Source organism: Salmo trutta, chromosome 24, assembly GCF_901001165.1.
Source record: "Salmo trutta chromosome 24, fSalTru1.1, whole genome shotgun sequence".
NCBI lineage: Eukaryota > Metazoa > Chordata > Actinopteri > Salmoniformes > Salmonidae > Salmo > Salmo trutta.
This window is the reverse complement of record NC_042980.1, coordinates 22,816,409-22,834,504: the sequence shown is the minus strand read 5'-3', so window position 1 is coordinate 22,834,504 and position 18,096 is coordinate 22,816,409. Positions and strand designations below refer to the sequence as shown.

Genomic DNA, 18,096 nt, shown 5'->3' with positions numbered 1-18,096 from the left:
GACAGCATCATATATCGTTTTGGAGGTATCAAGACAGCAAGCCTTATCTTGACCACAAAAACAATATTATTCACAAGAACTAATGATGAAAGTTTGGAAAATAGTGAGTACCGAAAAATTTTTCAATATCACTTTGAATAAAATGTATATCATTTGAGAAGTGTAATGTTTATGGAAATCCATGGCATCAGATTCAACTGTTGCCAAGGGAGGGTATATCATTAGGAGGAGTGTGTAGCATTAGGAGGAGTGTGTGTGTCAAGGAGAGAGAGGAGGGGTCGTTGGAGTGGGTCTCTACTAAATTAATGTGGTCACACAATAAATTCAGAACAGTGAGGGCAGTGGCTTTAAAAACTGATATGGCAACAAAAATAATCTACTTTACTGTGAATGGAAGACCAGAGCAGGCAGAGTTCCCAGTGGATTGCCCTGCCCAGGATGTCAAAGGTAGGCAATTAAAATAATATCACCTTATTATTTTGGTGTCTTTGAAATGTCATCAAATTTTATTTTGTTGTCTGAAGCATGATTTTGTTTTTGAACTCATTACTCTGATATGAGAAACCTCTCAAACCCTCTGAATTATTTATGATTTGTATACTTGTTTGACATTTCACAGCACTGTTAGGAGCTAGTAACACAAGCATTTCTCTGCACCCACAATAACATCTGCTATACTGTGTACACATCCAATAAATGTTGATTTTTGAATTGATTTGATTTTGAAATAAATAAACAAAGTACATAAAGGTTAATAGCACAGAGCACTTTCATTGCTTCTCTACCAGATCAAACAATGGATCAGAACTCAAGTAAAGCACTATGAGACCTAAAATAGTTATGTAAGTGCAATCCATCAGAAGATGCAGACATGCAATCATTGTCTTCATCAAAAGAAGCAGACAGTCTCTGTATTGATAGAGAGAAATAGTAAATGCTTGATGCTTCAGCAGGGTAGAGACAGACACAGGTGCAGCTGACAACAACACTCTGCACTTGCATTTGCGTCAAAGCTAACATATGGTGTACATATGGCATCTTTAGAATTGAGTCTAGAGATGTGACATATTGATGTGAGGGTTATTGTGGTCTCAGCATTGTTGTGGGTTGTTACTCTAATGGAATAGAGGGAAGGGGTTATAGAAAGTCCATTCAAATAAATAAATACATAGCATGTCAATAATATTATTTTCCAAACAGTACCAAGGACAGGCATAAAGGGATGAAATTTAATTCAGTGATCAAATAGCTTGAGATGCATCTCATAGATGCTAATGTAATTACAATTCATTTTCTTTCAAAGATTCTGCCTACTGCCTGTAGATTTGACTGCCTATAAACCTCTTTGGAGTGCGCAAAAATAGCATTGATATAAAATGCAATCATAAAGTGCAATTGATTGTGGGTTTAAAATTATCTCTCGAATCCTTTACCTTCTCATTTCACCTTTTATTTTCTTCTCCCTTTTATTCCTTTGGAAGATGTTTTGCACGTCTATTTAGGCACAGACACAGTGTGATTGATAGCTTCAGATTACCTCTTTACAGAGCTGCCTCGGGCAATAATATTCCCTCGCTTCTAATCTTTGTGTGTATGAATGGCATTGACAAAAGCTTGGCCAAGATGCTGAGCACATAAAAACCTAGTATTTTGTTCACCTGCTGTACAGAGAGAGATCTAGGAGGTATGTGTGTGTGTTTGTGTGTGTGTGTTTGATTGGGTGTTTGATTGCAAAACTCGAAGCTAGTGTTGATTGAAGTGTTGAATATTGGCAAAAATAGCTCTTGGTTGCCTGAGCTATTTTCACAGGAGATCAACTTAAAATGTTGTCTGTGTTTGCATGCATGTGTGTGTTTGTTACTTTCAAGATCTGTTCCGCTCTGCAGCTGAGGCAGGACCCCATGACATTCTGAAGCTGTACAACCCTAAGGGCAACATCATCAACATCTCCCCGCGCCTGGAGCCCAATAGTCCTAACTCCTGTTATAAGCTAGAGGTGGTGGCTGCTGACTGCAACAGTGAGCCATTAGGTATTCTCTGCCATGGCGCCAGAGACATTGGCTGACAGAGGGCATACTTGCATTGTTATTGTGTTGTAACTCTTGTTTGTTTCATTAGGGCCTGTGTATATTGATGTTAATATTTGAATTGTGTACCTCATGTTGCAGGTGTGGAGCTTGCTGTGGCACTAGGATTTGACCTCTCCTCCATGGAGAAAAGGTAAGGCTGACATGGCATATACAGGAGTGACCATCCTCAAGGTTGGGGCCCATTCTGAAACTGTCAGACCACGTAAGGGACCAAGCTGTGTGAGTCAGGAGGGCCATATGTTATGTATCCCAGACTGACCATGTAACGGACCAAGCTGTGTGAGTCAGGAAGACCATCTGTTTTGTACCCCAGACTGCAGGGCTGTGGGAGTCAGGAAGACCATATGTTTTGTACCCCAGACTGCAGGGCTGTGGGAGTCAGGAAGACCATATGTTTTGTACCCCAGACTGCAGGGCTGTGGGAGTCAGGAAGACCATATGTTTTGTACCCCAGACTGCAGGGCTGTGGGAGTCAGGAAAACCATATGTTTTGTACCCCAGACTGCAGGGCTGTGGGAGTCAGGAAGACCATATGTATTGTACCCCAGACTGCAGGGCTGTGGGAGTCAGGAAAACCATATGTTTTGTACCCCAGACTGCAGGGCTGTGGGAGTCAGGAAAACCATATGTTTTGTACCCCAGACTGCAGGGCTGTGGGAGTCAGGAAGACCATATGTTTTGTACCCCAGACTGCAGGGCTGTGGGAGTCAGGAAGACCATATGTTTTGTACCCCAGACTGCAGGGCTGTGGGAGTCAGGAAGACCATATGTTTCGTACCCCAGACTGCAGGGCTGTGTGAGTCAGGAAGACCATATGTTCTGTACCCCAGACTGCAGGGCTGTGGGAGTCAGGAAAACCATATGTTTTGTACCCCAGACTGCAGGGCTGTGGGAGTCAGGAAGACCATAGGTTTTGTACCCCAGACTGCAGGGCTGTGTGAGTCAGGAAAACCATATGTTCTGTACCCCAGACTGCAGGGCTGTGGGAGTCAGGAAGACCATAGGTTTTGTACCCCAGACTGCAGGGCTGTGTGAGTCAGGAAAACCATATGTTCTGTACCCCAGACTGCAGGGCTGTGGGAGTCAGGAAAACCATATGTTCTGTACCCCAGACCAATGTTCCCTCTAATTGTTTTAGTCACTGAGCAAATGTCAGGTCTGCTGAGCGCAAACTTGAACGTTGTGAAAATTCTGTGCAACTTCCGGCGTGCGTTTACTGTGAACACTGAGGCTGTACCCGCTTTAAGTTAGTTTTAACAGTGGTCAAGTAGGCTACTGTGGCTATTTGATCAAAATGTAGGCCTACCAGAGTGGCATACTATGAAAAACATACCAGAGTGGCTTACCATCAAAAACAATGGAGAAAATGCCTCCCATAACATTTGAACATGGAAATAGTTGTTCTATCATTCAGCCTATAGTAGCAGCCAATGTGTGATGTTCAATGTAGGCCTACATTCTATGAGACTTTGAACAAAAACATGCAGGGCTTGACATTAACCTGTTTATCCACTTGTCCTACAGACAAGGAGGTGACTGAAAATTATGTTGTTGTTTGATGCAAGAAACCACTTTACAAAATAAAGTGCATCATTGTTCCCATAACATTATTACAGAGAATCAGACAAATTATGGGGTACTCTGCCTATTGGCTACTTAGCCTATTAAAGCCTGTCTTAAAATACAACACTGCCCCTTTTGAGACAAAAAAAGGCTCTCTACTTGACTCGCTTTTCAAAGATGTCTAGAAATGCACACGTTTTGTGCTCTTGTAGGAAGCAATCACTCCCCCAATGCTGACTACAAATTATCTATAACTGGGCTAATAACTCACTAACTAGCAAAGGATATGAACAAATGTCCACATGTCGCTATATCAAGCTCTCGCTTTGATCTCAAAACAAGCGCATCTGCTCATGACCACTCATGCTGTAGAAACAGTCCAGTTAAAAGTGAATGGCACAGATCCATATACTGTATGGCACTGGTCCATTTGCATATGGGCCTACTGCAACTCTGATTGGTTATGGCGCACCGGTCTATGTAGAGTACGGGACTCGGATGCGTTCTGCCTACAACAAAATCTCTTGCATAGTTAGTTTTGCATAGTAAGTCTTGCATAGTTAGTTTTGTTTTGGTATATTGCCTTGAAAGTGGCTAATACTGCATTAATTAAATCACAATTCCCACAGTAAAGGAAAACATTGATAGTGTTAACTAACGGGAAAACTATAGAAAGTTGAGTGAAGTTGAATCTCGTGCTTCTCTACGTGGGCTGATATTTCTTCTGCGGCAGTCCCGGGAGCTGTGTGCCCGTGTACACCCGCAGCTTAGAGGGAACATTGCCATAGACTTCAGGGCTGTGTGAGTCAGGACGGCCATATGTTTTGTACCCCAGACTGCAGGGCTTGGAGAAGAAGATCCTGATCGAGGCTGGTGAGACTCCTGCGGTCGTGTATGAGATGAAGAGACAGGTGGAGTCATTCCGGGAGAAACTTGAGGTACGTTGTGTTATTGATGCTGTACAGATAGAATTTGATAAATGATGTGTAAAGGCTCATTCATACACCAGTATCATGTTAGTTCACTGTGTCTGCCTAGCCTAGTGTATCTGTGTCTCCACAGAGTGTTGAACATCTCAGCTGGCTGGGCCTATTTAAAGAGCTATCTGAGGGAACACAGAAGCCCTCTCCTTTCTACCACAAGAGAACGCTGCGCAAGACCAGAGAGGAATGTGAACATGTACGGGAAAAGTTCCTGCAGATGAGGCAGGTTTACTTACACTCAATGATGATAGAGACCATGTGACATCAGATGAATAGGCTGTGCCACTCTTATCAAGACTCCATTGCTTGAATAGTGGTGTTGCAATTGAGATCACAATTTGGATATCATATTGTAAAAATGAGATGAAAATAACAGAATTGTAATTTTATGTTCTCCATAGTTCCCTGGAGGTTTCAGAGGAAGTGAGACAGTACCTCAAGACCCCAACTTTTGACAACTGGTGAGTTCCCCATCTATTTTCCTTTTTTTCCACTTTCCTTAGAAAATGTACTAATGGACTTTCTTACACAGTAGGAGTTACAGAGAGACTACCGACAGGGTCCTGTGAGTGCTGGTTGTGCGTGGGAGGTGAGAGGGTCGAGCAATGTCTCTGTTGTGTGATAAACAAACAGCATCTGCACCTGCTGCTTCAAAGGAGAGACAGGGAGAGACAGGGAGCCGGGCCTGAAGAGGATGGGGTTATTCAACCCTTTCATCTGTGGTACAGGCTCATATCAATATGAATGGCTGTCTGCTATGGGTTTACCAATCAAACGGTCTTTATAACAAGCTTCGTTAACACAGGCACTTTTGAAGGATGCATTATGCGTACGACATGCACGTCACAGCTTTCAGTCCAGTTTGGTTACAGTATGTATTACTTCAGGGCCTTTTAGAACTAACATAACAAGGTGGAGACCTCACTTCAAAAGAGGGCCACTTGGGGAAAAAACTAAAGCTACCATTAGGGTTACGAAATTCAGGGAACTGTCAATAAATTCCCTACTTTTCCTGAAATCCTGGTTGGAGGGTTCCGGACCTGTCACGACTTCTGCCGAAGTCGGTCCCTTTCCATGTTCGGGCGGCTTTCGACGGTCGACGTCACCGGTCTTCTAGCCATCGCCTCTCCACCTTTAATTTTCCATTTGTTTTGTCTTGTTTTCCTGCACACCTGGTTTACATCTCCTCATAATTACTATGTGTATTTAGCCCTCTGTTCCCTCCATGTCTGTGTGGGTTATTGTTTATTGTCAAGGTTGGCACGCTTCCGGCTGGTTTGCGCCGGGTTTTGTTTTGTACCCGTGCTTTGTGGCAGCCGGTACTTTACTTGGTTGTTGTTCTTTGTGCTGCCTCACTTGTTCTGTGGGCATTTGATTTTGTGTCGTGGTTGCGTTCTGTTCTAATAATTGCCTCAGTAAAGTGCTTTGTCCACTCATCTCTTCTCTCCTGCGCCTGACTTCCATGCACCAGCTACACCCACCGTTTGACACTACCTTACAATAACCCATATTTTTGTGACATTTACTCTAGGACCACTTTCAAAACTGTTCTCTGAATATATATGATTAAATATTCCAGGTAAGTGTTTGTTAGACCCGTACAGAGATTAGTCAAAAGGGCAGCTCATCCGGAGCTGCTGCATCCAGAAATCTATTAATCCATCACTTTACCTTATTTATCAACCCTTGGCCAGGACACTAAAGGGCACATTTAAAGTGGCTATTGCTACATATGACACATACAGTAGGTTACAGTTAGTACATTGTTTAAAATATATATATATATATATATATATATATATATATATATATATATATATATATATATATATATATATATATATATATATGTTTAACCTTCAATGGAAAAGCCCATTGAGACCCAAAGTCTCTTTTTCAAGGGAGACCTGGCCAAGAAGGCAGCAACAATCAATACATTACATCATTAAAACATACAACAATACAATACAATACAACAACATGATCCAACCTAAAAAAAAGCATTTACACTCCTCTGTAACAGAGTCTCCCATCAATATTTTAAATTCATTCAGTGGCACTAACATATCTAGATAAAGCATGGATTTTAGAATATTCCATGCGTCTGGTGCGCAAGAAGAGAAGGCAGTCTTGCCTAATACTGTGAATGTCCTAAGGACTAAGTAGCAACCACCTTTCAGACTGGGTATGGTAACTGCTGGTAGTGTAGGAGACCAGACTACAGAGGCAAAGAGGGAGTTTACCCAAAAGGGCTTTGTACAGTAGATGAACACATACAAATGCATCTTTCTGCACATATAAAGTGAGGTCCAACCTACCATTTGGTACAATGTGCAATGGTGGGTGAGTGACTTGGCATTTGTAATAAAACGCGAGGATGCATGATAAACAGAGTCCAGTCTCTGTAAGACGGAGGAGGTTGCATGCATGTACAACAAGTCACCGTAATCAATTACAGAGAGAAAAGTGGCCTGAACAAGCTTCTTTCTATCCATAAGTGGGAAGCAAGCCTTATTACAAAAATAAAAACCCAATTTTAATTTAAGCTTTGTCACAAGATTATCCACATGAACTTTAAAGGACAATTTGTCATCCAACCAAATACCTAGGTATTGGTAGGATGACACTTTCAATGGATAAGCCACCAGATGTGACAATGCTAACGTTCTCTGGCAGAGTTCTAGCTCTGGTAAAGGTCATGAATGTAGTTTTTTGTGCATTCAAGACCAATTTGAGACCATAAAGGGAGTGACTGAAAAGTGACTGAAAAGCAGTCTGGAGCTCTTCAACAGCCTGAACCAGAGAAGGAGCACATGAATATATAACTGTATCATCTGCATATAGATGTAACTTTGCTGGTTGCATCCCATTTCCCAAATCATTAATAGAAATTGAGAACAACACAGGAGCTAAAATGGAACCCTGGGGCACACCTATATTAATCTCAAGAAAGCTAGACTTGTGATTGTCAGTATATACACAAGCGGTTTTATGACCTGATAAAAATGAATGATTTGACCTTTGACTCTTGACTTGTCCTGCTATGTGTGTGCAGGCAGTGGGAGGATGCAGAGATCATGGTTCTACTGCAGGTCATGTACACAGACCTGGACTTCATTGCCACCTTTAACATTGAGCCTGAGGTGCTGCACCAGTTCCTGTATGAGGTGTACAAACGCTACAACAACATCCCCTTCCACAACTTCAAACACTGCTTCTGTGTCACCCAGATGGTGAGAGAGAGAGAGTGTGTGTGTGTGTGTGTGTGTGTGTGTGTGTGTGTGTGTGTGTGTGTGTGTGTGTGTGTGTGTGTGTGTGTGTGTGTGTGTGTGTGTGTGTGTGTGTGAGAGAGAGAGAAAAAGTGGGTGGTCAGGGGAAATCATGTAGTCCCATTCCTCTGTGCAATCATATTAAACGATCCAATTATCCAATCACCCTAAACCCTGATTGGTTAGGGCATCCAGGCCCCTCAACCGATTTAAGAAATAGACTCAATATAATCATTCAGAGGTTTGCCGGTTAAGACATTGGGTTATTGAAGACCCACAAGGGATAACAACCTGCCATGATGTAGAATGAACAACCTGGCATATACAGTTTAAATAACATGCAATAACACACCAGTGCGACAGCACAACACCATTAAAAGTCCTTTAGAAATAAACAAATGTCAATGTTTCTATTAATATAATTCCTGTGGATGAATGTTATAGCAATTATCCATCATTGAGTTGTATTCTCTCTGGACTGCTGCTCTTGCGATTCTTTATTCTCTGGTAGATGTATGGGCTGATCTGGCTGACGGACCTGAAAAGTAAGATTGACAGCATTGACCTGCTCACCATGCTGACCTCTGCAGTCTGTCACGACCTTGATCACACGGGATACAACAATGCTTACCAGGTGACCTATCTATCTGACCACCACAGATGTGTGTGTGTGTGTGTGTGTGTGTGTGTGTGTGTGTGTGTGTGTGTGTGTGTGTGTGTGTGTGTGTGTGTGTGTGTGTGTGTGTGCATGAATTGATAGCTCACTATCAGCTCTATCTTTCAGATAAATGCTCGTACAGAACTGGCCCTGCGCTACAATGACATTTCCCCCCTTGAGAATCACCACTGTGCTGTGGCTTTTGAAATCCTGGAGAAGGTATGAGTACGGGTGACTGGAGAAGTTATGGGTGGTATTGGCATGGGTGACTGAAGTTGGGCTATGGTGTGTGTGGGTCAACTTTTCAGATGTCAACAGTAAAGTGTTTGTCTTTCTTACAGAATGAAAACAACATTTTCAGAAATCTGACAACTGAACAGTATAAACGGATAAGAGAGGGCATAATCAAGTAAGAATGTATTTCTTCGCATCCTCTTCACCAACACAAATATATGTTTACTTTGATCTAACCGTAATGTGTGGCGAGTGCATCAACTCAAGGCATTTAATTATTCTTAGATGTATCCTGGCCACTGATATGACGAGACATAACGAGATCCTCAACAAGTTCAAGTCCATCCTGCCTGTCTTTGACTTCAGCAACAAGGACCACAGAGACGTGGTAAGAAAGGGTATGAATAAACAGTATGTTTCAGAAATAGTCCTATGTTTAGCCCAGTGTTTATGAGGTGTCATGTAAATGTCACAAAGACTGGATGTCAGGTAAATGTCATCCTGGTACTCCCTGTTCCTTTTTAGTCAGATGTTGCCATGGTACCATAGGAGTCTACAGCCATGTTGCCTAGCAACATCAGATGGGAGAATCTTGGTATCTACTCGTGCTGATAGGGTACCAGCCTGGGGCTCTTCCTGACTGGATTAAAGTGATGCGTACACTACCGTTCACTGTTGACGATTCTTTAATCAGCACAACAGTTTTCAGCTGTGCTAACATAATTGCAAAAGGGTTTTCTAATGACCAATCAGCCTTTTGAAATGATTGACTTGGATTAGCTAACACAATGTGCCATTGGAACACAGGAGTGATGGTTGCTGATAATGGGCCTCTGTACGCCTATGTAGATATTCCATTAAAAATCAGCCATTTCCAGCTACAATAGTCATTTATAACATGAACAATGTCTACACTGTATTTCTGATCAATTTGATGTTATTTGAATGGAAATGTTTTTTGCTTTTCTTTCAAAAACAAGGACATTTCTAAGTGACCCCAAACTTCTGAACAGTAGTGTATATCCCCCCTGTCTCCCTCCAGCTGATGATGATCATGATCAAAGTGAGTGACATCTCCAACGAAGCACGGCCTATGGATGTGGCTGAGCCCTGGTTAGACTGCCTCCTGCAGGAGTTCTACAACCAGGTAACTAAGCACCACAACATATTGGTTATGTTCCAATATAACTGTTAGCATACAACTTGGAATGTGTGGCTAAAACACTGCTTCATTCTAAATGGTATGCTACGGTATATCATAGAGATAGACTACTAAAATGTAATATTATTAATTAAGTCCTGCTCTCAACTGGCCTCCCTCAGAGTGACATGGAGAAGCTGGAGGGTCTTCCTGTCACCCCGTTCATGGACAGGGACAAGGTGACCAAGCCGTCCTCTCAGACAGGCTTCATTGGCTTCGTCCTCTTACCCCTCTTCATTGAGCTGGCTAACCTTTTCCCGTGCCTGGAGGTAAGAGCTTCCGGTCTACAACCACTACACTAATGTAGCTTCACTGTAATGCAACTTCTTCCCCAACGGCTCTGCATTAAGTGGAATCAAAAGGGACTGGTACTCATTCATATTTTAGAGTGAATATTTTAGAGTGAAAAAGAGTGCCTTTACTCAAGCAGTAGAAAATGTAAGGTGCAGCCGTGTCAGTATTCTGTACTGGTTGGCACTGGCCCAACTATAGCACTGCCTAGCTGCCATATTTGTGTAAACATATCCAGATCCCTTTTCCTCTCTGTGCCCCTGTAGCAGCACATCATAGACCCGGTGCGTAAGGCCCTGGACTACTACACAGAGATGGAGAAAGCCCTAGAGAGAGAGAAACTGATCCGAGCACAGAGCGACAAGGCAGCTGCAGCCAAGAACAAGGATACTACACCTCAGAACTTACAGAACCCTCAGAAAACAGCAGATAGTCTGTCAGAGGCTGGGAATGCCTTGAAACCACCCACTCTGTGATGGCCTGCTGATAGGCTAGTCTACAGAATAACCAGGAGTAACCAACCACACAATGGAAAGGACATTGCTGTAACATTACTGACTGTGTCACAAATAGGGCTTTGTATGGTGTGAATTGAAGCTCTTATATGGTTCCTTTGGTCTTTGTAGAGACAAGGTATTCACTATGTCGTGTTACAGGAGTTGTCTGCTGTGTTTTGCTACATAAATGTTTTTCACTGCATATATTGTTTTTCAAAATATTTGCATAGGAATAGTGGTTAATTACACAATATGACATACAACACATACGAAGAATCAGTGTGCAGTTGTTTTTTTATTAGTGATATGCTTAAAACGAAAGACCAGAAGTGCTGTTGTCTAACTGAAAAATTGGGATAAAGCTTAGTGGATTTGGCTTCACTGAAAATCTGGACTATTGTTGCCATCTAGTGGATATGGATGTTTTTCATATTGATAATGTATTAAAAGGTCAGAAATAACAGATATGACATGAAATATGTTTTTGCATGTATTGTACTTTTAGATTTTTAAGTGTTCTACTTAGAGACAAATAAATGAACACAACAAACAAACATTTCCTCGCGTTATATTCATATTTCATATTATTCCGCAATGTATGTACATTGTACAATGTTTACATTTTCATTATCTTGATCATTTGTAAAAGGTTTCCACTAGATGGCACTCGGCCACAAAGTCAAAATTGGCTACTTAAAAATGTGCTTTTTGTCTAAATTTAAGGTTAGGCATAAGGTTAGCAGTGTGGTTAATGTTAGGGTTAAGGTTAGGTTTAAAATCACATTTTAAGAAGATAAATTGTAGAAATAGGCGAGGTTTATGACTTTGTGGCTGTGGTAACACAAAAAAGAATGGCAACACAACTTTTTACCTCATAAATGTTTTATATGGAATAATGGGTCGATATTACATAGAAACGAGATGTTATTTTACCGTAACTGGTTCTCGAAAATCATTGTCCTTGTCAGCCAATTAGTTAGTATTAGTGGGAATCTATTTACGCAGAGAGAATTTATAGAAAGATACAACTGTGAGGTTTCAAGCAAGGAATATAACACTGTTATAAAAGCTATATCTAGTGGGATAAAATCTTTACTTCAGAATAATGCATATTTTGGAACATCACCTATTGTAAGCGATATCCAGGTAAATGGCATAGGTTTACTAGATAAGAAATTAAACAATCGTTTATTAAGGGATATTTTCTACAGGAAGTCTATTCCCTCTGCAATATGTTTTTGGGCTTCATCATTTGATGTAAACTTGCGCTGTGCTTAGCTCACTCCACACACATTTGTGGTGACCAATAAAGTAAAGGACATTTCCTTTAAGATTATCCATAGATTATATCCGTGTAATGGCTTGATTTCAAAATATATACCTGATTTACCAGTGAATGCCGTTTTTGTGAACTAGAAAATGAATCTCTGAACACTTATTCTGTAATTGTTTACATAGTGAGGTGTTCTGGACTCATGTTAAACTATACCTTGGCAAGAAAATGCATACAACCATTGAAATATCTAAATTTGACATATTATTTTACTACACTGATTCCACAATTGAACATCAGTACTTCATAAATCTCTTTATTTTATTGGGAACATTTTTCATACACAAATCAAAATGTAAGAAGAAAAATACCCTTTTCTTAATATTTTTTATCTGATTTGGAAAACTATTTAGAATCTTTAAAACGTTTACAAAACAAAATGTCAAACAAATGTATTTGCTACATGTCTGTATTTGTTTATATATAATGTGGATTTGTATTATAGTTTTTTGGTTCTCTTCCTTATTTCTTTGTGTAATCCCCCTGGCTGTTCTGTTTCTTGTGTTTTGCATGTTACTGTTTAATAAAAAATAAAAAATGAATGGTTTATTTGCTACGTGATGTTTATTTGATCGAATAGAAGTTTTGTAATGAGGGTATTGGTATAAGTAGGACACGTGGCATCCCGGCAATTTTGAGAAAAAACACTTTATATCGGAATTCGAGATGACTATGCATATGTAACCGATGTAACCAATGTGAAATGGCTAGCTAGTTAGCGGGGTGTGCGCTAACAGCATTTCAATCGGTGACGTCACTCGCTCTGAGACCTTGAAGTAGTTGTTCCCCTTGCTCTGCAAGGGCTGTGGCTTTTGTGGAGCGATGGGTAACGATGCTTCGTGGGAGACAGTTGTTGGTGTGTGCAGTGTCCCTGGTTCGAGCCCAGGTAGGGGCAGGAGAGGGATGGAAGCTGTACTGTTACACATATTCAAAGCAAACTTTATTTGTCACATGCGCCGAATAAAACAAGTAGACAAGTAGACTTTACCGTGAAATGCTTACTTACAAGCCCTTAACCAACAGTGCAGTTCAAGAAGAAGAAAATATTTACCAAGTGGACTAAAATAAAAGTAATAATAAAATGGAACACAATAAGAATAACGAGGCTATATACAGGGGACAATAGTACCGAGTCAGTGTGCAGGGGTACAGCCTAGTTGAGGTAATGGGGGTGAAGTGACTATGCATAGGTAACAAACCAACGGCAAGTAGCAGGGCCGGTGGCGATTTTATGAATTGTTCAGCAGAGAAAACAGTCTATATCTTGGGTGACTGGAGTCTCTGACAATTTTATGGGCTTTCCTCTGACACCGCCTATTATATAGGTCCTGGATGGCAGGAAGCTTGGCCCCAGTGATGTAATGGGTCGTACGCACTACTCTCTGTAGCGCCTTACGGTCAGATGCCGAGCAGTTGCCATACCAGGCGGTGATGCAACCGGACAGGATGCTCTCGATGGTGCAGCTGTAGAACCTTTTGAGGATCTGGGGACCCATGCCAAATCTTTTCAGTCTCCTGAGAGGAAAAATAGTTTTGTCGTGCCGTCTTCACGACTGTCTTGGTATGTTTGGACCGTGATAGTTTGTTGGTGATGTGGACACCAAGGAACTTGAAACTCTCGACCTGCTCCACTACAACCCCGTCGATGTTAATGGGGACCTGTTCGGCTCGCCTTTTCCTGTAGTCCACGATCAGCTCCTTTGTCTTGCTTACATTGAGGGAGAGGTTGTTGTCCTGGCATCACACTGCCAGTTCTCTGAATGCCTAAATGTCGGTAGCCATGAAGTGCTTTGAAAGTCTGGTCATGGCTCACATCAACAGCATCCTCCCAGACACCCTAGACCCACTCCAATTCGCATACCACCCCAACAGATCCACAGATGACTCAATCTCAATCGCACTCCACACTGCCCTTTCTCACCTGGACAAAAGGAACACCTATGTGAGAATGCTATTCATTGACTACAGCTCAGCGTTCAACACCATAGTGCCCACAAAGCTCATCACTAAGCTAAGGACCCTGGGACTAAACACCTCCCTCTGCAACTGGATCCTGGACTTCCTGACTGGCCGCCCCCAGGTGGTAAGAGTAGGCAACAACACCTCTGCCACGGTGATCCTTAACACTGGGGCCCCTCAGGGGTGTTCTGACATGAGGCTAAGGCTAGTAGCATAGCGTCTCTCTCCATTGAATACAGGCAGTTGACGTCAACAACCCTCATCGAATATTCAAATAACTACAATAATGAGACGTATCCACCAATTCTAAAGGATCCACAGCCCACATTCCCGCTTCGTGGACAACGATTAAAATTGTTAACGTGGAGAGACAAGTACTGTATCTTGTCAGTATGTCGATCATCTTTGGTAACAGTCGTCTCGCGCCAAACTGCTCATGTGCTGGCCGTCAACTCAGGCACTAAGTAGCTGTGTTCGAATACCTGCACTAAGTAGCTGTGTTCGAATACCTATACTAACATACTGTATACTACATACTATTAGTTGATTTTAGTATACTGTGAACTAAGAGTATCGTTCCAGTTGAGCATACTAGAGCTTTGCCTGTCTACCGGAAGTTGATGCTGTTGCTATGCAACGTCTTGCTAGCTTGTTAGCGTAACACATGACCAGCTAGACATTTTATGATTTCGGGTGTATTTGTAAATTCAATCTGGAGTGTCAGAGTGTGCTCTGGGCCTTCCCAAATCCAGAGAGCTGTCAGATTGTCCATTTGTAAAATTTGGAGCGTTCAGAGCGCACACTGGACACTCTGGCCGGCTCTGGCCGAGGGGGACGTTTGATCCGAGCGTTCAACGGCAGTCAAGCACCCAAATCAAATGTCATATTCACAAATACAAACAAAACACCACATTTTATTACCTTGCAAAAATAAATTGAACAATATTTGAAGACAATTAAATACAAAAAAGCTGTTAGAATTATAAATGTGTGTATGTCCCTTAAGGGCGTTGTGTAATGTGATATTGTACCCAGGGCTTGGTCTGCTTTACTTGGTCTGTTTCGCAAGCGTTCCCAGAAATCTCGCGATGTTGCGCCTCTGGGTTTAGAAACTGTGGTTTAACTACCAACTATTTTGATTCATTTTGCAGAAAGAACCAAAGTAGCATATATTTTTTCAAAATACAATCATTTGTGTAATATGTCTGTCACGGAAATGTTCAGCTACATTCAGGCTTTTCTGAGTGCGGATCAAGAAATAAGAGAGGTAATCAATCAACAGGCTGCTTGCTAATGTTTTTGTCAATCGAGCTAGCACCGAACCACTAACAATTTACTCGCAGTCAGTAAGGTTTGCATTGAATATGTGAGGAATATAATAACATCCATTAAATGCACTGTATGTTAAACAATGTGTGCAAATGTATGTATTGCTAACTAACGTCAGGGCCGCTGATAGGACACACATGCATGCATTTCGTTTCTTCAAAATCAGATGTCTTGCTAGCTAACAGCGGATGTTCTCTTGCAGGACATAAGAAAAGTGGTACAGGTTCTGGAACAGACGGCGAGGGAGATCCTGACCCTGCTCCAAAGTGTCCATCAACCATCTGGCTTCAAAGAGAGTGAGTGCTCAATCGCATGAGGTGTAATTTAGTTATTCATTAGTGAACCGTAGCAAAACGTTTTACAATCAGTTAAGGTAGTCCCTAACTGTTTTGTTCCGTTTTCTTCTGTTTTTAGCCTAGTGAATACGACTCTGGACTATCACTTATGATGGCTTACCTTCCTGACTGACTCATTGCTTTGCAGGTCTCCATCACCTTGACATAACTGTTTCTGTTTTGTCCTGTCACTCTAGTTCCCAGTAAGTGTGTAATTGCTCAGGAACGGTTAAGCCCAGTCCATATGTACTTTGGAGAGCTCAAACCAAAATTCCCCCTGGAACAGCATTACAGGTAGCTACATAAACTTCTCTTTCTTGTCCCCCTGTCTGACACAAGTCCCCAGTAAGTGCGCAAAGGCCAAGGAACTGTTTTGTACAGTCAGGATGCACTTTGGAGAACTCAAAAACAAGTTCCCAGTGGAGCAGTACTACAGGTAGGCCCTACACATGGGTGCATCTGAAGTTGGCTACTTATTCATAACTACTTATTCACAGTTCCCGGTCCACAGAATGAAATTCAAGGGAAATTTCAAGTCTCTGTATTACCATGTGAAGTTATGGAATGATATTGTCTGCGTGTCTTCTCTCCTTGTTATTGAAAGGACAATCTAACACGTCATTTTCCATCCTCCACTCTGCTTCTAGGTTCCATGAGCACTGGAGGTTTGTTCTGCAGCGCCTGGCCTTCCTGGCAGCGTTCGTGGTCTACCTGGAGAGTGCGTCTCTGGTGACACGCGATGAAGTGGCACAAATACTAGGAAGTAGGTATCAGTTCATTTCGGTGCTTTTTTTAGCTTTCCCGGTTCCCCCGGTGGATGGAGTTTGAACATTTTAGACCATTCCATTGGTAAATCTCTGCCCACCATGAGCACTAGGCAAGCTAATACAAATGCACCTATTGCCTTGAGTTTAGCTTTTCTCAAGGCAATGGGTGCATTCGCAGACTGTTCCTCTGACAGTCAATCGGCAGTCAAGTAGTGTGCTGTGGTGGTCATACATTTTCCCTATTTCTTGCAGTCGAGGTGGTGCGAGAGAAGGGATTCCACCTCGATGTTGAGGATTACCTGGCAGGTGTGCTGATCATGGCCAGTGAACTGGTGAGAATTAATTAAGTGGCTTCATAAATTCTATTACATCAGACAATACCATTTTCACAGGTATAAAGTCATCTGTGTCTGTCCTCTCTAGTCTCGCCTGGCGGTGAACAGCGTCACAGCAGGGGACTATGGCCGCCCCCTCCGAATCTCCAACTTCATCAACGAGCTGGACTCTGGCTTCCGACTACTCAGCCTCAAGAACGACCCCCTGAGGAAGCGCTACGACGGCCTCAAGTACGACGTGAAGAAGATAGAGGAGGTGGTCTACGACCTGTCTATCCGTGGCCTGACCAAGGAGCAGGAGGCTGGGGGAGACAAGTAGAGCTGTTGGGGGTGGAGGTGTAGGGCCGGGGCTCTACCCTAGGCTTGCACCTGACCTCTCCATAACTGGGACTGTGGAGTCTTGACCTGCTGAATGGCAGGAATAGGAGGTCTGTGGCCCCAGTAGCCTAGGACAGACTTGTGCATGTGATGAATGACAGTCTTGTCAGTGGGGTTTGAAAGCCTTTGATATAGAGGCACAGTTTGAAGGGGAGGGGTTGTTCCAGTTTGATTACTGGGGTTTGGAAATGTTCACTGTAATATCCAACATCATACTGTAATATGCCTGTTATTATCTTTCAGTGGTTTTTGCTGTTCATACATTTTGTACTGATGTTTTGTACTGTATGAATTATTGTTGTTAATTTCATTTAAGGGGGTGCTGACTGGGTGTAAACCTCCACCCAGAAGTAAAGAGAAAGTGTTATCTACCATGTTTAAGAAGCACTTATTTTGTTTTAGTTCATGAGCAAATAAATAATGATTTTGAGCCATCGGTCTGCCAAAAGCCACGTGATATAACATAGGAATTTGCGTTTGGCTAGTTTGGTCTCTGATTGTTCTGTTCGGGGTTTATATCTCAAAATGTTCAAACAACCAATCAACAAAACATCAGAGGGAAGCAAGGAGACTAGGGGAGAATCTCAATTGCCTACTCCTCGCCTCCTCAAAACCCATTGTAGGAGAAGGTCAGCGGGACGGCGCCGCTGGCTTTCCAATCCAATGGGTTTTGAGAAAGAGGCGAGGAGTAGGCGATTGAGGTTCATCCTAGTAGGAGAGGACAAGAGGAATCACAGGGAGATTCTCATTTGGGGAAAAGACCATCCTCTCCTCGACGACTCCGTCCTCTGCGTGACTCGGAAACTGATAAATTGTCGACGAGAGTGTCAATTTGTTAGTAAGCGAACGGAAGTGTCCTCCTCGATAGCCAACT

The 18,096-nt window shown here is 42.3% G+C and overlaps 2 protein-coding genes across 4 annotated transcripts; both read left to right on the top strand.

The window, feature by feature from the left end:
- Nucleotides 1-222: 222 nt before the first annotated feature.
- Nucleotides 223-11,340, top strand: LOC115160954 (high affinity cGMP-specific 3',5'-cyclic phosphodiesterase 9A). Of its 3 annotated transcripts, none has more exons than XM_029711523.1 (14): nucleotides 223-447; nucleotides 1,887-2,030; nucleotides 2,169-2,220; nucleotides 4,489-4,591; nucleotides 4,716-4,858; nucleotides 5,038-5,097; nucleotides 7,692-7,869; nucleotides 8,417-8,539; nucleotides 8,690-8,782; nucleotides 8,905-8,972; nucleotides 9,083-9,185; nucleotides 9,840-9,944; nucleotides 10,121-10,267; nucleotides 10,556-11,340. In XM_029711523.1, exons 1-14 carry the CDS (start codon nucleotides 306-308, stop codon nucleotides 10,763-10,765), a joined length of 1,671 nt encoding a protein of 556 aa, XP_029567383.1. In that variant the 5' UTR covers nucleotides 223-305; the 3' UTR covers nucleotides 10,766-11,340. The 3 variants fall into 3 exon arrangements, with proteins under 3 accessions (XP_029567383.1, XP_029567382.1, XP_029567381.1); XM_029711522.1 differs by having other exon boundaries at nucleotides 1,869-2,018; XM_029711521.1 differs by having other exon boundaries at nucleotides 1,869-2,030.
- A 3,798-nt stretch (nucleotides 11,341-15,138) lies between these two features.
- Nucleotides 15,139-17,656, top strand: LOC115160953 (translin). Its single transcript, XM_029711520.1, has 6 exons — nucleotides 15,139-15,345; nucleotides 15,610-15,703; nucleotides 16,082-16,178; nucleotides 16,390-16,505; nucleotides 16,762-16,841; nucleotides 16,933-17,656. Exons 1-6 carry the CDS (start codon nucleotides 15,280-15,282, stop codon nucleotides 17,161-17,163), a joined length of 684 nt encoding a protein of 227 aa, XP_029567380.1. The 5' UTR covers nucleotides 15,139-15,279; the 3' UTR covers nucleotides 17,164-17,656.
- The last annotated feature ends 440 nt before the right edge of the window (nucleotides 17,657-18,096 follow it).

What these genes read in the sequence shown, in the direction of transcription:
- LOC115160953 (XM_029711520.1), top strand. Translation starts at nt 15,280, where the DNA reads ATGTCTGTCACGGAAATGTTCAGCTACATTCAGGCTTTTCTGAGTGCG. An exon ending in ACCATCTGGCTTCAAAGAGA is followed by an intron (nt 15,704 to 16,081) that starts GTGAGTGCTCAA and finishes GTCTGACACAAG; the next exon opens with TCCCCAGTAAGTGCGCAAAG. An exon ending in CCAGTGGAGCAGTACTACAG is followed by an intron (nt 16,179 to 16,389) that starts GTAGGCCCTACA and finishes CTCTGCTTCTAG; the next exon opens with GTTCCATGAGCACTGGAGGT.
- LOC115160954 (XM_029711521.1), top strand. Translation starts at nt 306, where the DNA reads ATGTGGTCACACAATAAATTCAGAACAGTGAGGGCAGTGGCTTTAAAA. An exon ending in CATTCCGGGAGAAACTTGAG is followed by an intron (nt 4,592 to 4,715) that starts GTACGTTGTGTT and finishes GTGTCTCCACAG; the next exon opens with AGTGTTGAACATCTCAGCTG. An exon ending in GAAAAGTTCCTGCAGATGAG is followed by an intron (nt 4,859 to 5,037) that starts GCAGGTTTACTT and finishes TGTTCTCCATAG; the next exon opens with TTCCCTGGAGGTTTCAGAGG.